The sequence below is a fragment of the Canis lupus genome, chromosome 4 (genome assembly GCF_011100685.1).
Source record: "Canis lupus familiaris isolate Mischka breed German Shepherd chromosome 4, alternate assembly UU_Cfam_GSD_1.0, whole genome shotgun sequence".
NCBI classification, from domain to species: Eukaryota; Metazoa; Chordata; class Mammalia; order Carnivora; family Canidae; genus Canis; species Canis lupus.
Genome location: NC_049225.1, coordinates 4,175,929 through 4,197,824, shown reverse-complemented (window position 1 = coordinate 4,197,824; position 21,896 = coordinate 4,175,929). Strand labels below are relative to the sequence as shown.

The 21,896-nt window shown below is 36.7% G+C and overlaps 2 protein-coding genes across 5 annotated transcripts in view; one reads left to right on the top strand and one right to left on the bottom strand.

Annotated features, from left to right (window-relative positions):
• Positions 1–7,528, top strand: part of GPR137B (G protein-coupled receptor 137B) — a 45,270-nt gene extending 37,742 nt beyond the window's left edge. The window contains exon 7 of the mRNA XM_038533837.1: positions 958–7,528. Within this exon, the coding sequence (XP_038389765.1) occupies positions 958–1,069 (112 nt within the window). The 3' untranslated portion in view covers positions 1,070–7,528. The remainder of the gene's footprint in view (positions 1–957) is intronic.
• Positions 7,529–8,637: 1,109 nt separating this feature from the next.
• ERO1B (endoplasmic reticulum oxidoreductase 1 beta) overlaps positions 8,638–21,896 on the bottom strand; it is a 108,125-nt gene continuing 94,866 nt past the window's right edge. For all 4 annotated transcript variants that reach the window (XM_038533836.1, XM_038533834.1, XM_038533833.1 and 1 more), the window contains 6 exons: positions 19,357–19,449; positions 18,982–19,228; positions 17,940–18,009; positions 15,627–15,713; positions 14,558–14,691; positions 8,638–11,123 (listed from right to left, as the gene is read on the bottom strand). In XM_038533836.1, coding sequence (XP_038389764.1) covers positions 11,063–11,123; positions 14,558–14,691; positions 15,627–15,713; positions 17,940–18,009; positions 18,982–19,228; positions 19,357–19,449 — 692 coding nt within the window. In that variant the 3' untranslated portion in view covers positions 8,638–11,062. The remainder of the gene's footprint in view (positions 11,124–14,557; positions 14,692–15,626; positions 15,714–17,939; positions 18,010–18,981; positions 19,229–19,356; positions 19,450–21,896) is intronic.

Here is a 21,896-nt window from a genome sequence, read left to right as displayed (position 1 = left end):
AAGAGATGGTGCTTGGGGAGAAGAAAATGCAGCAGTCCATGGAACAAGCCAGCAGATGTGAAAAGCTAGAAATCTGGAAGCGATCCAGTGGGACTTAGGTCAAAAGTTGTTCTAGCCCTCCCTCATCCCTAAAACTGCTTTTATCTAGTTACCCCACTGAGCTGCCCTTTCAGCAAGCATGTCCCTCCATAGCCTGCAGGAGCAGCCATAGCCCCTCAGTGGCCAAAGGCAACATAGAGCTGGGAGTCCTCACTCCATGTGGAAGACCACCCCTTTTCTACTAGAGAGGAAGAGAATAATCAGATGGACCCTGCTGAGTGCTTACTGTACATTAAGATACTGTTCTAAGTACATTATAGGTACAAACTCACAGAAGCCCAACAAGGCAGTTACTGATTATTGCTGGTATTCTACAGATGATAAAGTTGGTGCACAGAAGTTATTTGTGCAGAGGTATCAGGTACAATGTGTTGGCAAAATATTTTGTTACACATAGTGATTGGTTTATGGTTCTAGTGCTTCTGGGCTCTATGGAGTTTACTTGGGTTTTGTTTTTGGAGCGAGCAAGCGGAGTGGGGGAGGAGGGGCAGAGAGAGAGGGAGAGAGAAAATCTCAAGCAGGCTCCACACCCAGCACAGAGCCCAATGCACGGCTTGATCTCACAACCCTGAGATCATGACCTAAGCCAAAATAAAAAATCAGATGCTTAATGGACTGAGCCGCCCCGGTGCCCCAAGTTCAGTAGAATTTTGTGGGTGAACTTGTAGCCACTGCATGGGATTCAGGAAGCTACTTTAAAGATTGAGTTTGTCTATGGTTCCTACAGAATCCCAGTTCTTCTGTCCATCTGGAATAGACATGTCATCAACAGGAAGTATAATGTTTTTAAGTCACCAAAACATCTTGAAGTATAATGTTTTTAAGTCACCAAAACATCTTTTCTTTCTTCTTTTTAAGCTTTGCCCCAGACTACTATGATTGGGGACAGCAAACGAACAGCTTCCTGGCACAAGTGGGAACTCTCCCACCAGACTCAGCTTTGGATCCTGACAAACCAAGCCACGGGTAGCATCGGGAAACAGTTTTATGGAAGATTCCTCAAGTGAAGAGCTTCAAAGAGACTAACTTAATGAATTTTTAAGCTGAATTTTTAAGGCACTTTTCCTTAAGAAATAGGACTTGATGTTTATTTGTTACAGGTTTCTAATGGCTCCATAGGACTAAGCAATAATTCAGATTGATAAAACCTTATTTTAGTACTAAAAAAGTGAGCCTGGCTGCCTATTTCAGTGGGTATAATTTAAACTTTAAAAAAATTCTGTACTTTTATAAAGATATATTTTATATAACTTAACACTAGAATATATACTAGCATTTTTTTGAGAATGTTATTGCAATATGTTTGTAGTTTGCACAGACTTTTATGCATAATTCACTTTAAAAGCATACAGTACACGGTCTGATGGTTGTTTAAGGCTTTTGGGCTAAAGTATTCTCCAGATCCTTACCTCTTCAGATCGTACAGATACTGAGTTTCATGCCTGGTAGACTCTAAACATAGTTGACGTCTAGAAAGTCAGTTACAACTCCAGTGTTAAAAGCTACAACTCTGTTAAAAGCAGAGTATCAACAGACTACATACAAGGTCATTGATTCCTTCCTTCGAGTTAGGTCCAGACAGTTGTTCCCTCAAAGAATCTCCAGAATTTTGCCAAAACAGTGGTACTTCTTTCAGCAGGGCACTAACGTATACACTTCAGTGATAAGTGGATACGTTAAAAACATGGATAAAATTGACACCACTAAACCACCTCTACTATCTTCAGAAACTCTGCAGTTTTCAGCCCAGTGAACTCCCATATCCGTTACCTCAGTATTTTTGCAAGACTGCACCTTTCCCAATCACTGACATTCAGTACATTCAAGGAACAAAGGAGAGGTTGTCAAAGGGGATAAATAATAAATGCCCTTGATCCAGAAGACTGTATGGCATCCAAATAGTTTTCCTGTAATTTCCCACCCTATTTAAAATAATGTCCTGTATTTTTAAATTGCTCTGAAAAGCAGGCTATTAGAAGCAGTGGCTAAAAAATGAGAGTAGCATCTCAGTGTACTATAGCAGGATTCCTGGAGCTCAGTCGTGTAAGAGGGCATGTTACAGACAATGGCTTGTAAGTCGTCTTCTGCTGAAATGAAATACTAGTTCTCCAGCCGCGGGTATGATTCTAAAACCTCCAAGATGTATACAGGTAAAACTGCCTGCAATAGGAAACTGTGGTGCAAGGCTCCCTTGGGGAGGTTAAATGCTCTTATTTTCCTTAAAGCAGAGGGAAGGCTCTAGAGGATTTACTGTCACCAGAGAGACAGTATCCACTCTGCCTAGGAAATGTCATCTCTCGAGACAGGATGAGGAGGAGCAGATGAAGAAAAAGTAGGGTTAATAAGTTCTGCCTTCATGGGGAAAGCCATTTCAAATGTCTCTTATTTCCTATTTTGGTCTTCCGAAAGGATTTATCTCTGGGCGTTGATTTCACAGAGATCAAGTCTACTTCTCTTGATGGTAATTAAAATTGCCATCTCAAGGTTTAAATGCCTTGTGATTGGGATTCTCATTTGTATAGAACGCCTTTATCCTGCATAATCCCACATAATAGTGTTCTTGCCTTTCAGCATTTGGAAGAATTGCAGTCACATATTATTGAAAATAGTTACTGTCAGGGAAAATTCTAGACTGAAGCAAAATTTGCACTGATTATTTGGGTTGCCTTAAAATATTATAAGTTGTTATTATTCTAAATAGCTTTAGGAACATCCTACTTGTCATACTTTGTTACTAATACTTAGGAGAATTTAAAGGGAGTCCCAGCATATGCTTAAAACTTTAAATCGTGCTTTCAGAAAGTACTTTAATTAGGATATCCAAGGGCAGGTATATTTTAAAAAATACAGTAATTTAAAAAAATCACTAAAATCATCCAAGTATTATACTCCTGCTGTATCAACACATTATTATTCTGTTATTACTGGTAGGAAAATGGAAATATCCAGCATTAAGTGATAAAAGCCATAATCTATTTTTATAATAAAGCTGCTACTATTTGAACTATTTTTTTATTGGAAAGAATAAAAATGTTATAAGAGCCTATTTTTCCCTTCCCTTTTTAAAAAAAGTAGTGCTAAAGCACAAATATTATAAACACATCCATAATATAAATAGGATTGTAGCAAACTATCTTTATCTCATAGTAAATGACCATGTATACCCTGTGAAATATTATAGATATGATAGGTACGCAAAGAGAAATTAAGATTTCTTTAGGTTCCTAATTATATTGTGTTGTGAACGAGGTCACTACCAAAGCTCCTCCTCAGGTGGAATAGTAAAGACTCAGAGAAGGCAAAGAATGGGGATGGGATTACCCATTGTCAAATACAGAGATGCCCTTCTGTTTTAAGGCAACATGATGAAATTAAAACCCTGGTCATTTGAAAGTTAAAAATGTAGGGGCAAAAGGCAATGTCACTAAAAATTTTGTATGAAGTCTAATTCAACACTAAAGGCTGCACATGGCTGTTTCTGTGCACCTACTGGAAATCTGCAGGTTATTGTCTAAAAATGCCAACTGGTTTGTGTAGATATTTTTTCACTGGCTCTTTTTTTTCTTTCTCCAATTAACTCACTTGGTTGAGCCAATATTACAACATCAAGAGTATGTCACACATGGAGCTGTGGACTGTAAGTAGTTTTTTGACTCTTACAATATGCACATCAGTTACATTGAGTTATGCCGATTTTTTCTCGGATGTACCAGGCATGTTGTTAAAACTCTGCTGGTTACCATGTCTAGCTATGTAGATCAAGCACACTTGCTGGTGTATCCCCAAATATCCTCTTTTACCAAAATCCAATAGAACTGCTCTTTGTTGGCCTTGAACACTTAATTCCTATCAGGAGGAAAGGAATAGGCATTAGTAAATCCCAGAGCATGAAAAGTACTTAAGAGAAAAAGGTTTATATATTTACATAGATGTTACTAGTCTATTTTAATTTTTCTAAAATTATCTTTTTATTTCTTTAACAAAGGTACACTTAGAATTAAATGGGCCTAAATATTTGAAGTTTTTAAAAAGATTTCCAACTAAAGAAACTTTGTTTAAAAAAATAATCTTGTTTTCACTTCAGAATGCTAGATAATAAAATCTAGACAAGTGTAGGTCTGATCAAAGACATCTTTCCAAAAAAAAAAAAAAAAAAAAGACATCTTTCCCATTTTTGGCCCCAGGGGAGAATTTTATTTAAAAAAAAAAATTCTAACTGTGCATAACCATTTAAGACTTCTCATGGTCCAGAGGAGCTGCTGGAAAGGATCAGGCTAAAAAGTAGAATTCTCATCAAAAACTATAAAGTGGTCAAAGTGAGGAAACACTTAAAAAGGAATGGAGGGAATGGAATTCACTGTCTACTGCATGCCTGTTACATGCTAGACAATGAACGACTGGGTGTTTGCTGGTCTGAGTGTCCAGTCTGTAAACCGTTCCATTAACCCTACTCAAGGCCCTTAGTAGGGATATGTGGAAAACCTCTTGCACCAATGGGCCCAAATACCTGGAAGCATGTGAAAGATGTCCCTGTGCCTCCAACCTAGCTATCTGTGCAAATTCCCTGTACCTGTCATGCAGCAATCTGGGCCTGGGAATCGAAGGTGGGTTCTGTCAGTGTGGAGTTCTTTCTGCCCAGGTCAGCAGGTAGGGGGTTAGAGTCCTCAGATCCAAATCCAGGGACTCAGCAGCTACTAATGGTTTCTGCCTGGTTCCTCTAAAGATGGATTTCTTTCATCTATTCCCTGACCTGGAACTGAAACCGATTCTGTTTTCCCAGAAACTGGTTATACCTTGCCAAGATTAATTCCATTGTAGCCTCCAAAAGGGACTTCCCTTTTGCGGTGTGGTTGCCCTACTGCTCAGAATAGTAGACTCTATCTCCAGAACCTATTTTCTGCCTCTGAACTTCAGTGTGGACAGAACAGGAGATCAGATGCCTCCTCCCTCTAGCTGGATTTATGACCTCATTCTCTCTAGCCTGTACGAGCCCTAAATCCCCCACTTTCTCTGAACCTGTTTCCCTCCAGTCCCTTTGCAGTCCCAAGTCCTGGAGCTCCTTGAAGGCATGGAGATATAAAAGGGCTTACCAGGGCCATTCAGTTTGTGTTGCTGAGAATCCTTGGCTGTCCCCTTACTGAATTCACTAGCCCAGAGCTTAGGTTTGCAGACTTAAAAACCTATCTGAGGGGAGAACACCTATTTGGATGTATATTGTTAAGGAAATCTATATGGAAAGTGAGATAATGTATCAGACTGCTGCCTGACTCAGACACAGACTCTGACTCTGGTATTAGCTGGATGATTTTATTTTGTGACAACTTGATGGCACTGTCAAGCAGACACTAAGATTCATTCACATTGAGGGCATCCTCTCCACCAGACAGGTTTCTATGTTAGCTATTCCTCTTCAATGAACGTATTCTTTCTCTGGGTGAATTCTCAGTATAAACCAGATATAGCCTAGTTAGGTTACAGAATTCATAAGTTACATGATGGCAGGAACAGCTGTGTTTTGTTCACTGCTATGTTCCCAGCACAAACAACAGTAAATGGTCAAATCCTGTTCTTGTGGTAGATGGTCTTTCTTTTTCAAAGGTAACTTCTCTCACTTGCATTTTTATCCACGGCATATGGATTTGACCAGTATAAGGGCCTATCCCTGTTTTCTCACATATCTAACTTTTGGGTAAGGGAATTAATTCATAATGTAATTTTAAAAAGGAAATAAGGATTTTACATAAAGACAACCTCCAGGAATGATTTGAGACAGATTGGGTTCTCACTGACATGAAATTCTGTCTCCGTCTATGCAGGCACTACATGCCCACTCTTTGCCCTCACCTGTTTGGGCACTGGCAGATAGAATACTGAAATAATGAACAGTAAAAAGTAGATCTTTATCAGCTAAAGTATAAAATTAAAAGAATAGGGACGCATGAAAGTGGTTAAAAGTGCGCAACTCTTGAGAAAACACTGAATTGAGCAAAGTTCCAGCATAATCTATATGTTAGTGAATTTTTTTTTCTAAAGCTCATATGAAATAAATAAGCACAGCTAAATAAAACTTTTTTAAAAGGGTGGCAGTTGGGGAGAAGAGGGAGCCAACACACCAGATATTTAAACACAGACCCTGAGTAATTAAAATAGCTGTGGTCCTGGTGGCTGAGTAAACAGACCAATGAAACAGAAAGAGAACCCAGATATGGAGCTAATTCTGTGTGCGATGCGAGATATAATAAATGAAGCATCTCAGACTAGGGAGGACATGATACAACTGTTCAGTCAATGGTATTGGAATAACTGGATGATCACCTAGGAAGAAATGAGGCTGGATCTGTAACTTACATCCTACACTGGGACACACTCCAAAGGGATCAAAACTTAGATCTAAAAAACCTCCAAAAGAAACAATAGGTGAATAACTGCTGTGTAAAGAAGGTGTTTAAACTATGACTCAAGCCCAGAAACCACTGAGAAACAGAAATTAAAAAAAAAAAAATCACAAGGCAAAAACCACCATAAGCCAAGTCAAAAGACAGACACCAACTTAAAAAGAAATTTAGAGCCCACCAAAAAGGAGTAATATGTAACCAGGTACTCCTATAAACAAGGTCAACAATGCAGTAGAAAAGTGGGCAACAGGTATGAATGTGAGGAACACAAGTGGATCTTAAACATGTTAAAAGGAGTCAACCTCAGTTGAAGTATGAAAAATAGAAACTAAAACACATTAATCTGTAATTTTGTACCTATCAGAATGGCAAACATCATACCCACATCCACGCAGGTAAGGTTGTGGGTGAGCATGCAGTGTCTTAAGTTGCAGATGGATATGTGAACTGGGTAACTGCCTTGATGGAGGGAAATACTCTATTTTTCAAAATTATAAATATACACGGTCTGTAACTCCAAAATTCCATTTAGGGGAATTTATTCTACAAGAACATATTTATGTATGTGTGAAATGACAGGATATACACAAGGTTTGGAAACCATCCAAATGCCCATTAGTAGGGGATTGGTTAAACAATTGTATGAATATATAATGGGATACCAAGCAGTTATTGAAAAAAAAAAAAAACTTTAACGAGTAAGCTATCTAGGGATGTGGGAAGAGTACCAACAAAAAGAAAGTGAATAAAAGTACATGGTATGTATAAGATGCCACTCTTTGGGGAAAAAAAATGAGAGGAACAGTTAAGACTTTACATTTGTATTTGTTTGTATATGCCTAAAATATGTATGGATGGAAACAGAAGAAACCCCAAACCAGAGGTTATGGGGGTGAGGGGTGGGACGTACAGTATGGGCAGTTGGGCTGAGGACCAGAAGAAGACATTCCACTGTGTAGTCTTCCATGTTTTTTTGGTTTTTTGAACCATGTGAATGTATTAGCATTTGAAAAATAAAGATTTTAAAAGCCTTATGACTCAGTACGTCAGAAGATGCTAAAAGTCCCCAGTTTTTATTTTATTTTACTTATTTATGAGAGACAGAGAGAGAGAGAGAGAGGCAGAGACCTAGGCAGAGGGAGAAGCAGGATCCATGCAGGGAGCCCAATGTGGGACTCAATCCCAGGACTCTGGGATCACACCGAGCTGAAGGCAGACGCTTAACCATTGAGCCACCCAGGCGTCCCAAAGTCCCCAGTTTTTAGTTGAAGCAGGCTCCATGCAGGGAGCCCAACGTGGGACTGGATCCCGGGACCCCAGGATCACACCCCGGGCTGAAGGCAGGCGCTAATCCGCTAAGCCACCGGGGCTGCCCAGACTTTCTGGCTTTAAGCTCTTGTCCCACAATCTAGAATCTGTTGACTATGGACGACTTAGCCAGTTTTATCTTCAGTTTTCTCATTTATAAAAAGAGTTGGCAATTGTATCTACCTATGAGTGCTGCTGTGAAGAGTAAGGAATACATGGAAAACCCTTAATACGGTGGTTGCTGATGCTTGCCATTGTAAGAAACAAGCTCACACTCCTTATGTATTTCTTGCATTCTCTGCAAATTATAAGTCAACTCCTCAGCTCATAAAGGGAAATAGTTCAAAGGTGGGGGGAGGGGCACAAGAAAGAAAGATGGCAGAGACATTTAGTTTAATTCACATTCGCTACAGTCTGACGGGCACAACAAATTATTTGGAATTGGTGTTCAAAATCAAATTAGACTAGAATACACGTCCGCCTGTGTGTGCGTCTGTGTGTCTTACCCGATACCGTCCATCATACCACGTAAGCAGTCTGCGTGCTTCGGTGAATGGCTGTGGTTTCTGCAGGCACCACAGTCTGCAAACTGCTGAGATGTTTACTGTAAACTGTCCCCGAACTTCCAGCTGAAGTCAATGCTGTCCCTTAGTCACAGTGGCTCCCAGGTAAAGCTGGAGAATATGGCAGGGTCCCCCAGGTGACAGACACCGCGGGTGTTGAGTAAACTCATGATGTCACCACATCACCATGTCTGACTTAAAGTTCACAACTGGGAAAACTCACTATTCTGTCTGGTCCTCTTTATAATCTAAGAATCGACACAGGAGAAACATTCAAATTTTACCAATTTTAATATATAGTATTTCTAACTTACATAGATGCCACTTAAGGAAAAAATAAACTCATGCCATTGAAGGAAGGAATTCTTTTCCTTTTCTTCATTTTCATTACTTCGTCAGCTGGTACAATCATTTCTGTCAGTTATATTATCAAGTGCTGGACTTTTAAATTAGGTAATGAGATAAAGACAAAACATGAGAGGAATTACACCCAAGCGTCTTCACAAGGCAGGCAGTCCTCTAGCATCCCTGTGCGACAGAGGGTCTAGGACTTGGAAAAACAGGTTATATCACAAAGGTCATACAGCATCACCCAGCTCCCACAACAAAGATTCCTACACCTATACAATCACTGAAGAAATACACACAGACACAAAAATGTAGGCTGCCCCCCACAATCCAATCTGTGATGAAATCAAGTTAATCAAATACATTTCAGCTTAAGAATACTTCGTTTGTTTATTTTCTTGGTGGTACAAAAATTCGTTAAAACCTTGAAAAGAACTTTTTATACCAACCTTTTAGCTTCCTAGAACTCACTGTAACGTACAATTTTTCCTAAGCTTGAAATAAATCACAGTCAAGGAAAAAAGCAATCAATGGAAACGACCAAGGATTTTCTTCAATAAACAGAATTTAAATAATAGCTTTTAACTGAGGGAACAACTTATAGTAATAATAGACAAAGCGCAAAACTCACATTTTGTTAAACTTTGAATGAACATGAAGAATAATTCTTATTAATTTACCAACAAGATTACTTAAGATACTCACTTTTTAAACCAGTTTACCTCAAAGCCCCCTCTCCTACCACACAATACTTCTATCCCTAAACATGAAAAGACAAAGCAGAGGAGGTTCCAATCAAGCCAGTGTGTTTTATTCGACTTCACCAAAAAAAAAAAAAAAAAAAAAAAGTCACCATCAACAACGAAAACCCTACAAAGTTACAAAGCTGAGAAATTGGGTAAAAGAATAGTGAGGCTTTCCTCCCTTCAACCATATTCCTCCAAGGGATGACCAAATATTTTTAAAAGAGGGGTGAGCCAACTAAATACGATTTAAAATATGCCCTAAATCATCGATGAACACATTTTAAACTCTGGCAGGTAAGATGTGGGTTTAAGAGCACTTACTTTGTAAAAGACTGAAGAGTCTAAGGAGAAACTCTAGGTTTTGTACCCGTGTTACTCCTATATGCCTCCTTCCACATTAATCACACTCGCCCTCTAACAGCTTTTAAAAGAATATTTTAAATATTGGAGGAGTTTAAATCTCAGCTTTAGAACATGAACTTAGGATGTGAAGGTCCTCTGTTGGTATAAGTCACACAAGGTACCATTTATAGACAATGAACCGAAATGAAAAGAATGGTGGGGCCAGAGGGGAAGCTTCATGGGCCTCCAACTCCTCTACCTGTTTAAATAACTTGCCAGAGAAATTTAGGTGGAGAGAGGATTGCATAGATTGTAGTCTAAAATAAAATCCTTTAAAAAACATTCAGTTTAAAAGAGTAAATTTTGTGTATATAATGTGTTAAAGTGGCATTACAAATCCATATAGTCCCATTCAAATTTTATCAAGGTGAAACTACCAAGGTGAAATTATGAAGTTTTTTTGTTTTCTCAAAGTAAACAAAAATTTCCTAAAATTGGAGCCAGGACAAAGAAATGCAAAGTCAAAAGAAACAGATACACAGTAGAGGTTCTAAGTAAAGGATCCTCTGGAGCCAGCCCACAACACACACGGGCTATCTGGCTGGGCAGCCAGTGGAGGCGACAGTATTCACCTTTCCAGAAGCAGGGCCTTTAGACCAAAACAAAACAGCAACAACAACAGCAACTAAAAATCTTAAATAAAAACCAATGAAATCAAAGTGAAGGCCTGGGAATCCTTCAGTCACTTCTGTAACTAGACACTGAAAGGGCCATTCTCACACTGATACAGAATCAGGCAAGGCTAAGAACATGTTTGAAAAATCACTGATAACTTTTTGTTACTGATCCTAGCCTGAAGCAACATTTGTTCTCTAGCTCTCCCTTTCCATAACAGACCACTAACAGTGTTTATTAGGATGGTCATTTAAGTCTGACAACTGGAAATAAAGACTAACAGATTAAGAAAAACCAATTCTAAACAAACAATAGCAGAATATTCAACAGATGGAAACATGAAATTAAACACAGAATTAGTATAACTTACATGTTTTAAAAGTATATATACTTCATTTATAAATATTTCTAATTGACAATCTATTGAGAATCATAAATATTCAAGTGAACATTTGAATTTTCTCTTTAAGAGTTCAGAATTCTTTCTTCAAGTCTTTGAAGATTAGTCTCCTTCTGCTGAATGTCCAAGACTAACAGGCTTCACACAGTCAGATTATGTCTCTAATTAGACATATAAAAGCCTTTATTACCTACTGTGTTGTAATAAGACTTTAAAATTTTGTAACTCTCTTATACTTGTAGACAGCCTATGGAAGAAAAAAGAACATATTAGTACAGTTAATATGTGCACATATTTCAAATTACTGACACTGCTCTATGAGCCATAATTTGAAAGCAAAATCCACAATAAAAGAATATAAGCAACACTGAACAATTAAACTTTTATTTTTAAATGAGTATGCTGTACTTATTGAGGCTTGACACACATGCTCATTTATGTCTCTACCCACTAGCATCACATGACAGAGTGATGCGCGGCCAGGTGTCCTGAGATAAAACTGTATTCAAGAGGCTCTCAGATAAAACTACTAATTCTTTCAGAAAAACTAACGCACAAACTTGCCAAGGTGCAACACATAATTTTATGTGTTAATGCAGCCAGAGTAATTTACTATTTAAATGGACCAATAATCAGGTAGAAGATACGATGAAAAGATTCCACTAACAATTAAGAAAAACTGTAAAAAAAAAGAAAAAAAAAAAGAAAAACTAACATTCTCTAAGGAAAAAGTAAATGTACAGAATCCACATAAATTAAAAAAATGAAGGTCAACTAAGATGAAAAGGAGAGTGGCTAAGTAAATTGTGGTATGTCCTTGTAACAGAATATTGGCACATATTTAAAAGACAGACTTTTTTTTTTTATTCAATTTGCCAACATATAGCATAACCCCCAGTGCTCATCCCGCCAAGTGCCCCAAGAAACAGACTCTTAACTACAGAAAGCGCTCTGCTGGTTCCCAGAGGGGAGGTGGGGGAAGTAAGAAACAGGTCCCAATGAAGGACTTGTCCTGAAGAGCCCCAGGTGTTATATGTTAAGTGTTGAATCACCATGTTATACAGCTGAATCTAAAATTACACTCTGTTACTTATGCTGGAATTTAAAAAATAAAAAATAAAATAATGCTTATGTATCTGGAAGCTGCTAAGAAAATAAACCTTAAAGCTTATCACAAGAAAAAAAATTCTATAACTGTGTGGTGATGATGATGTTAACTAGTCTTACTGTGGAGACAGTTCTGCAATATATATAGAAATATCAAATCATATTGTGATTTGATTTCATGTTGTGCACCTAAAACTAATATAATTTTGTTTCTCCAAAAACAAAATAATCCTTATGAAAAAAATTTAATAATTTTGGGAAATGATTGTAATACAGTACCAGGTAAAACAGAACAGGAAAAATACACAACTCTGTTCAATTTTGTTAACACATACATACATAAACACACGCATACACGGAAATATTTTACTTATAGGTAGAGGAAAAATACATATTAAAAATATATCAAATGTTGAAATAGTCCTGGGTAGTGGGGATAGTAGTGATTTTTAAATTAATTTTTTTAAATTATACTTTCATGTTTTTTTCCAAATTCTTTATGATGACCATGAATTATTTTTATAATTGGGGAAACAGGGAAAGATGATTATTTTAAGAGCTTTAATAAGCACATGGATAAACTGGTGTTTGTTTTTCCCTGGGGGGAGGGGAAATTAAATTAGGCTGTATCCTTACATGTGTAAGCATCCCACCCCAGGTGTCACTACCCTTAGGAGGAGAACAGTTTCCCACACCTAGTTTTGTCAGAAACAGACAATTTTTAAAGTCCTGAAACATAAGAGCGCTAAATATCCAATGGTTTGTAAACCATCAGCACCAGCTTCCAGGGATTTCAGGGAGCATGTTGTAGTCTAACAAGTACAGTCATGTGTAATCTCATGTCATCTTCATGTGAATTCTGAGAGAAGGGCTTTTACTGCCCTCATTTCACAGAGAAAGGAAGCCAGCTGGGAGAGCAGACTGAGCTGCCGGAGCTCCTGTGGGTGGTATACAGCAGGCCTGAGATTCTAGAGCCCTGGGACCGCTGGCCCTGAATCCAGTTCTCTTTAAAGAACAGTAAAAGGAAATACCAGGCTCTAGACAGAAAACTGAAGCTGGCAGGGTTGCATTTACAGAAATTCTCTTTGAGACTCAGAGAAATTTTGAGGAGTTAACATGTGTTTTCTTCCCTCAATTTAATTTTATTTGGATTTAAAATGTGTAAATTAAAATATTTTTCATTTAAATAAATTTAATTCAGTTTCTCCTGTATCTTATTTGTAGGCCTCATAAGTGGGTGAACTAAATTCCTCATTTAAATAAATTCCACTTGAAATCCCAACCTCCATAGTCATCTGTAAATACATGAGAACGACAGGTGAAATCTCCTAAGATGGGGAAGGAACAACTTATTTTTAATTTAACTGACCCTTTTTAACTTAAAAATGTTAAGAAAAATTAGAAGTAATCTCTACATCTCTTGGCTCCCCCCTTTTTTTTTTTTCTGAGGATGTCAAACCTTAAGACTGACTTTGTGATCCTCATGGTAGAGGGCATCTCTCTGGCACAAAGGATTTATTTTGTTGTTTTTTAATCTTATTTTAATTCAATTAATTAACATAAAATGTATTATTGGTTTCAGAGGCAGAGATCAGTGATTCATCAGTCTTATATACGCAGTCCTCATTACATCTCGTGCCCTCCTTAATGTCCATTACCCATTTATCCTGTCCCCCTCACCCGCTTCTCCTCCATAGATCCTCTTTGTCTCCTAATCTCTATATCACTTGGCTCCCTTCTTTTTAAAACAGTTCTTCCTTGACTTGACTTTGGATTTTCTAGGGCAGCACAGTTTTATTTTCCCTTATTTTCTAGAATTCTTTCCCTTCTGTTCTGTATTCCTCAGTTAGTTGGTACCACATGCATCTCTGTAGGAAAATTCAAATTATGTTTGAAACAATCTGTGGCATAAGCCAAATGCAAACTATAGGTTTATGCAGGGAAGAATGGGGTAAGAATGAATGCAAGGAAAATGCCTCTTCACCTTAAGAAATAAAAAGCAAGGGTGCCTGGGTGGCTCAGTGAGTTAAGCTTCCAACTCTTATTTTTGGCTCAGGTCATGATCTCAGGTCATGGGATCGAGTCCTATGTTGGGCTCCATGCTCAGTGGAAAGTCTGCTTCAGATGCTCTCTCACCCTCCCCATCTATCCCTCCCCTTGCTCCTACACACGCATGTTCTGTCTCCCTCAAATAAATAAAATCTTTAAAAAAAGAAAAGCAGTGAAAGGTTTATACTCTTTTTCTTTCATCACCATCTCAACCAAGCCTTCCTTTCCTTCCTCACTCCTGCGATTGTACTTGGCCAAGCAAAGCCAGCTGAAGACAATATTAGAATACTTTCCCCACAAAAACTGAGAAGGCAAAAAGAAACACTGGCAATCTGACACTATTAATTTTTCCTGTGACCTGCTGAGACACAGGCTTGTGAGGATATAGATATATGACAGTATATAATATTTTCTCTTTGTCAACCAAAGAAAGCAAAACAAACCACTTTAGCAGAGAAGATGATCTTTGAAGTTTGCTGAAACCAGCAAAACCCAACAAGTCTTCACTGTGAAAACTGTTCTTACCTTCCAAAAGCATTTAAAAGAGCAACTATTTCCTGTCGAGTGAGTTGGAAGCCTTTAGATGGGCTGTTCTCTGGAAGCTTCTGGATTTCTTTTTCAGAGAATAGTATCTTCAGGGCAGTTCCTAAACCCTGAGTCTAAAGAAAATAGTGATACACATAACAATTAAAATTCCTGTAATAACAATCACTATAATGGTTAAAAGGAATACACAGTTGCTGTGATGAGAGTTAAGAAATTCATACAAACTGAACTTTTTGCCAAAATGTTAAACTGCAAAATATTGTTTATACTTCCTCATACATTATGCATATGACAAATTTATCTTAACTGCTAATGAATCCGAATAGTTTATTTAACACCTTTTGGACATAAATTACTAAAATGCCTTTTCCTAACCCAGTAGGAAAATATCACATGAGGATTACAATGTTCAATACATGGCCTCAAAAGCATTCTTTACAGACCCTAGCAATTCAAAACTTAGAAATTATTAATGAAAAAAAATTATTGATAACTACACTTAAAAATTTATCATTAGAACTAGAGAAAAACACCTGAAATGTAGTTTCCTTTAAAAAATTGTCTTCTGATTTTCTGACTTACTCTCATCTTTGAAAAAAAATATGATAAAATATCAAACAATCCTTTTTATACTGAATATATAGAGAGAGAAATGGGCCTGCTTGGCAAGCTTTTCTTTTTTGTGACTAGGTGGCCTTCTTTTGATCACTGAAACAAATTCAGTGGCTGAAGTTTGACAATTAAGCCTTTTTATATCATATTTTATTTTTATATGGGTCTACAAAATACTAACATACTATTTATAACTACCAACCTCAGAAATGAATCTGACTGTACCAACAGAAACAGATACCATAAAACCAAAGTCATTAACATAGAATGGGAAAAACATTCTTATATTCATCTTTTTCATCAATAAAGCAGAGAAACCACACTTCAGATCCTCTATTTCAATGAACAATGGGGGCACTGTAATAAAAACTTGCAACTTCCCAGTAGGAAAATTTAAGGTTAGTAACCGTTTTAAAACAGAAGACAAAACACAAACCTGCAATTTCCCCCATAATCTGCATTTGTCACATCCAACACAGTCCATTATACGGGAGATATTCTTGAAATGTAAGCGGAATTCCTCCTAACATGCAGAAAATATTTTTGCTCTCATTAAAGGTTTAAAAATTAAACTGCATTTGTATGAATTATAAGAAATAAAGGTTCTGAAGCTTATTAATGAATGAGTTGTATTTTTCAACAATAAAGAAGAAAAACAGTTGGATTTGTATGGCATAACATGGCACCTAAAACAACCATGGAAATTTATAAAATTCCTTCCACACAGTAATTCAACCAACTTTTTATTAGGTGCTACTCTATGCAAAGCACCAACACAAGCACTATGGGAGGAACAAAAGTAAGTGATACATGGTTTTTACTTTTAAGGAACTTAACTGCTCCCTCCATTTGATATCTGCATACAGCCAGCAGTAAATATAACTATATTATGTTTGGTTTATTTTTCATGTATTGCTTGTGTTGAGTCCAAATCAAAAAGGTGGTCTCAGACCAATGATCAATTTCCATCTTTTTCCTTAGTACCCACACACTGTAACAGGTGCTCCATCAGCACCAATGATGACACGGCTGTCTGAGGGGTATTGTCTCACAGTCCCGCACATTTGCCAGGCAGCTTTTTGGGGGATGTTGGCTGACTGCAACCTTGTACTGCTCCCTGCATAGGAGGGTTATTCTGCCAGTGAGCATCTATCTGGCCATGGTTCCTAGGACTCTAAGGCCAGTCTCTGAGGCTAACAGTCATTAAGAGAGTTTCCTCATCTTTTTCATGTGGCAAACAGAAAAAATAAATTTCATTTTATTGTACCGAGGTAAACATTTTATTGCATGAAGCTAGAGGAAAGCAGCCTGAAAACTCTGGCCACCAGAAGCCCTGCCTGGCTACTTTCCAAAGGTTCCAAATAAACAGTATCCTGGCTCAAGGACAATCTAAAGAATACAAAAGTCCTTTGCTCTCCATTCTCATGTAATTCATTTTCTTGGGAGGAGATGGAAAGATGGACCTAAGCTCCCCCTTATACATCTTTGAAAAACAGCAAACACAATTTCCAGCAATTCACTGATGACTAGTTCTTTTCTCACTCTCACCTTCCTCCTCCACAAAAAGAACAACAGAGTTGTCCAAAAGTATATTTGTATAAGTACTTAAAAAATAGGAGGCATGACAAAAACAAATTAGCATTATAGTAAATACCACAATAACAGTATACCCCTAAAATAATCATAAAACACAAAACAACCTTCCAAAACTAAAATACAGTTGTGACTAAGTTATTAGTTCATTTCAGAAGCACCAAGAGACTCTTACTAATGGAGAATCACTCAGTGCTCATTTATTAGTTCTTGTAATACATCCACATTCAGGGCCAAATGTGTTTCAGAATTCCAAATTTCAGAAATATAGTATGTACATTATTTATTATGAGACACTCCACCAGAGTGTGTGGCAACACCTAGTAATCAAATACATTAATAGTTCTGTAGCAATGTGTAAGGATACTCAAACAAAGCAGTTTTTTTTTGTTTTTGTTTTTTCTTCAAAAAAGCACTATAAATACTCTTAGGTCAGTTCACGTCAGGTTTTGCTAACAAATTAATCTGCACCAAACTTAAGAACAGTGTTTCAGTTTTTGGAGCTTCTTGGGTTTCAGAATTGCATATCAAGGACTGTGGAGCTGTATTAGAACACTATTTGACAATCGGTTTCAAATACTTCTATGAACATTTTAAGGGTACAATGTATTCCTTAATATGCTGTAAGCAAATGAAAACAGAGCTCCCAACATGAAGTCTGATAATGTTCCTAAAATACATTCTCTGATTATCACAGGGTAACGGATAATTTTTGCCTTTTGTCAGTGTGTAAGGACAAAAACATAATAGTTCCAGAAACTGGAACATTCCATAAAATATTCCATAAAATAAACCTTAGAAAAATATAATACTTATTGCCTTCAAAGTGGCAAATGGTTTATGATTTTCAAAACCAAAACAACCCAGTGACTTTAAAGTAAAAAACTTTCTCTCAAAATAAGAATTTTAAAAGACATTTACAAAGGCACCATACACATTAGTCAGTTAACAACTGAGGCTTCAAAGTTGGCCATATTAGAAAGGAGGAAGGAAGTGAAAAGTATGGAGAAGGGGCTTTCCGTGCCATTTATAGTAGAATCCAGTCAAACGAACTTCAACACAATGCAGGAGTGAAAAAGAAGAGGTGAGATGGACAGGATTTAAACACAGTCAGTAAATTGCTTCCCATCCTACTCCCCAATTAAGGACATTTTACCTTTAATGACTTGGCCCCCTTTTTGTCACCTGCAAACATGGATTTCTCGTCAAAATGCATGGGAAAGGACCTGAAGAAATGAAAACACTACAAGTTACAGATGTTAAAGTTAAGCACTGTGTAGAAGAGCTCTGGCTGAATTTTCTATCCCCACAAATATTTACAATTCATTATTTACTCGTGTGTGAAGTTTAATAACACATGAAGGAGGCACAGTTCACTTGTAAACTACTCAATAAAAGAGTAATGCAACATAAAAAATGGCTTTGTAATTTGTAAGACTGTGATGTTTTAAACAAATTACATGATAAAAATAATCTAAAATTTTAACTTAAAAAATGTGAAAAATATACAACACTGTTAAGAGGTTTTGAACTTTAATGCATACTTTAAATACTTCTTAATCCATGGTTCATGCTCATTTTAACCATCAGTAAACTCAAATTTTAGAGACCCAACATTTTTTTTAAAAAGGTTATGTTCTAGAAGGTAAAGCTGGGTAGCCCTTAGGTATCTACTTTCATGAGAACACATTTATAGCACTATCTGAATTTAAATAGCAACTGAAAGAATACAAAACTGGTAAAAAAAAACAAAAACCCATTAAAACAGCATTAAACTTTGGGGCGCCTGGGTGGCACACTGGCTTAAGCGTGCAACTCTTGGTTTTGGCTCAGGTCATGATCTTGGGGCCATGGGATTGAGACCTATATTGGACTCTACAATCTGCCTGGAATCTGCTTAAGACTCTCTCTCTTTCCCTCTCCACCTGTCCCTTCCTTCACAATTGCTCTCTCTTTCAAATAAATAAATCTTTAAAATAAAATAAAATAGCATTAAGCTTTGATACTACATAAAATTCAAAGTTATGATTGAAAATAGAGCCTATTCTCAAGTGTGACTAAGCTGTTCTACTGACCATGTTCCTTCTCAGTTCTAACACTTCTTCCTAACTTTTAGAGTCAGTTTCTCCTATATTTTAAGCACTACCTCATTCATACTCAGAATGCAGAATTTCAGAGCATTGATACTCAATTCTTACTTTGTATCTTGGAAGATATTCAGTAGAAGGGTTTTTGTGTCAGCATCTTCTTCTACATTTCCAGTGTAAAGATCGACAATTGAGCGTTCAAAATATGGGGCCACCTTTGATAAAGCTCGAAGTTCAATTAAGTATAAAAAGTACAGATTCTTAAGCCTTCTTGGACCTTCTCCTTTAGTTTCCACAGGATCAAAGCGGCGTTTAAATTCTTTCATATTAGGTCCCCAACTAGGTTTACCCCAGGTTTCTAAAGAGAAAGAGAAATATATAATACAGCTTCAATAAATAGGATTTTTTTCTTTATGGAGAATGTATATCCCCCCCAATGATTTTTGAACTAAAAAAGGCAAGATTTCTATGTAAAAATGTGATTACCTTCCAAAAGATAATTTGCACATAGATGTAAATTGATACTAGCATGAAGTCCCGATATAAGCTTATAGAAGACTCTCTTTTCCAGACACAAACCTATTCAGAAAAATATTGAAAAGAAATCACATCCATTTAGCTAATGGAAATACTGAATCAAGAATATTCAATATACAGGCTTATTTTTAAAGTTAAAGTTCAAGGACATTAAAAATAATCAAGGAATAATTTAAAATGATTAAATCAAGGATTCTCTCACCAGAAGACAAAAAATAAGATTCTGACTTTAGAATGGAGTTATGAATATGGTAACTTAATGCAGAATGAGACAGAAAACATTGGGCTCTGTAGGTCTAAGCACTATAGATGTATTTGGCAAGTTCCCACACTACCCAGAAGGCAACAGCACAGATTTTTCATGGGTTAGGCTAAACTAAAGCAAATGTGATTTAAAGTCACTGCTTTGTCTTAACAATAGCTGTTTCTCCTTCCCTAGAGATGGTCTTTTTTTGAACCTACTTGATGGTGGAGGAAGAAGAGACCGCATTCTATTTCTCTTCTTCCTCCAGACTCTTTAGTCTTATTAATCTTCTGCCCTAGAATTCTCCAGTTCTACTTAACTATATGGTCTACTTATAAGGAGTCAAAACCTGGAAAACGGTCACCCAGGAATTTCAACCAATAAAAAAAGTAGGTTGACTATTCACTATGTGAGTAGAATTATATTATATGGAATATAGAAATATGATAGAAAATTATTTTATGTAGTTTTCTTAAGCCACACAGGCTTTTGCTCAGAGGTCAAGATAATTCCACTAAGCAATTCTACCCCGCCCCAATTTTAAAAGCTTTTCTCTTATTTTAAGATTAGTATGCATTGTGAATGTACTTAATGGCACTAAGTTTAAAATGGGTAAGATGGTAAATTTTATGCAGTATATATTTACCATATTATGTGATATACTTTACTATGACAAAAAATTTCTAGAAAATATTCTTTACAAAAAATTTCAAAAATAAATAAAAATGCAAAAACCTAAGTTTTAAAAATCCACTAAATGCAGAGTAATTAGCTTTTTCCTTCTCTTATCATCCAACAGTATTTTTTTGTCTTTGGTCATTTTTGCCTTTTGGTTGTTTTAAAACTCTACCCCTGCAGAAAATGGGCTTCAACAGTACAAAGGAACTAAGAAATAACCTCATTTATAAGCTTAGGGATTAAAATGTAAGGGTACGTATGTGGCTTACTTTGCGTTTTTCCCAATATCTTTTAAATCTTCAATTTACTCTATGTTCTAGGTAATAGAACCTAGGTAATAGGTAAAAATAATTCTTTTGAGATTTAATTCTCTAATTCAGAATTCTTGCTAAATATTCCCATAGTTACAGATAGAGACCAAAACGTAGAAATTAAGTTCTTTTTTGCAGCTTCTTCTAAAACTATATGGCCAATTTTGACCATTCATGGTAGCAAGGGATACAAACATCATGAATAAGTTTGATAAAATATTAAATACTAACTTCTCCTCTAGTAAAACTTTTAATCAAATCTGTTATCAAGTAGCAAAATGATCAGATCTGAAGTTCACTTCCTTTCCCTTCTAATCTACCTCTCTAAGCAATGTTTATAACCAGTAAAATGTCTAAAGATTAGAGAACAGAAAAAAGGCAAAACAAAGCCTGTGAAAATTCATATGCCTAAAATAAGAGCATAAACCAGAAGGCCATTCTAATTTGCAAGCCCTCGCAGCCCCTTACTTGAAATGGGGATGGATGAGAAGTGAGGAGCAAGGAGTAGAAATGTACTTCCATAAACTGAAAATTAGATAACTTTCAGCAAAATGGTAATAAAAGATGCGCGAATCCTATGTACTGACACACAACAAGACACACAACAGAGTCAGCAGGAAAATGCTGGACAACTTTTCTCAGCCTGCAGTCTGCTGCAAAGCAGGACACAGTCTCCGACTCCTCAGGCCCCAGCAAAAGCCTTCACAGTCATACTGTTAAGTAACAACTCCAAAAGCGGACTTACAAAGGCAGAATTTACCAACTTCTATTTCTAACAATACAGAGCAAATTCAACTATCCAATTTAGAGACTGGTTCTATTTCTTTTAGATTTCATTTCATTCAAATTCACATTCATCAAGTGAATTATAGGACACTGATATGTATTCTTTTCCCTCACAAAAGGGCTAGATTTACTGTATCAGTATTATATGACATTTGGTCACTGTTTAGTGATTTTCAAAGGCATTTTTACAGGCATCATCTATGCTCAGTGTAGGTAAGATGGATGGCTGTGGCCAGTCTCATAGCCCCAGATGAGGAAACTGAATCTCAGAAAAGTTGAGTCAGTTGCCTATAAAAATAGGAGGGTTCTCTGAAACCATGGATCAATATTCAGGGGCTCCCATCAGTAGGATACTAGAAAAGTGGTTAATACAGAATACCCCAGAATTCAATATTGCCCATAAATTTCATTCGCATCTTCCATTATCAATATTCAGAGTCTTTCATCACCTTAGGTTCTTTTAACCTAAA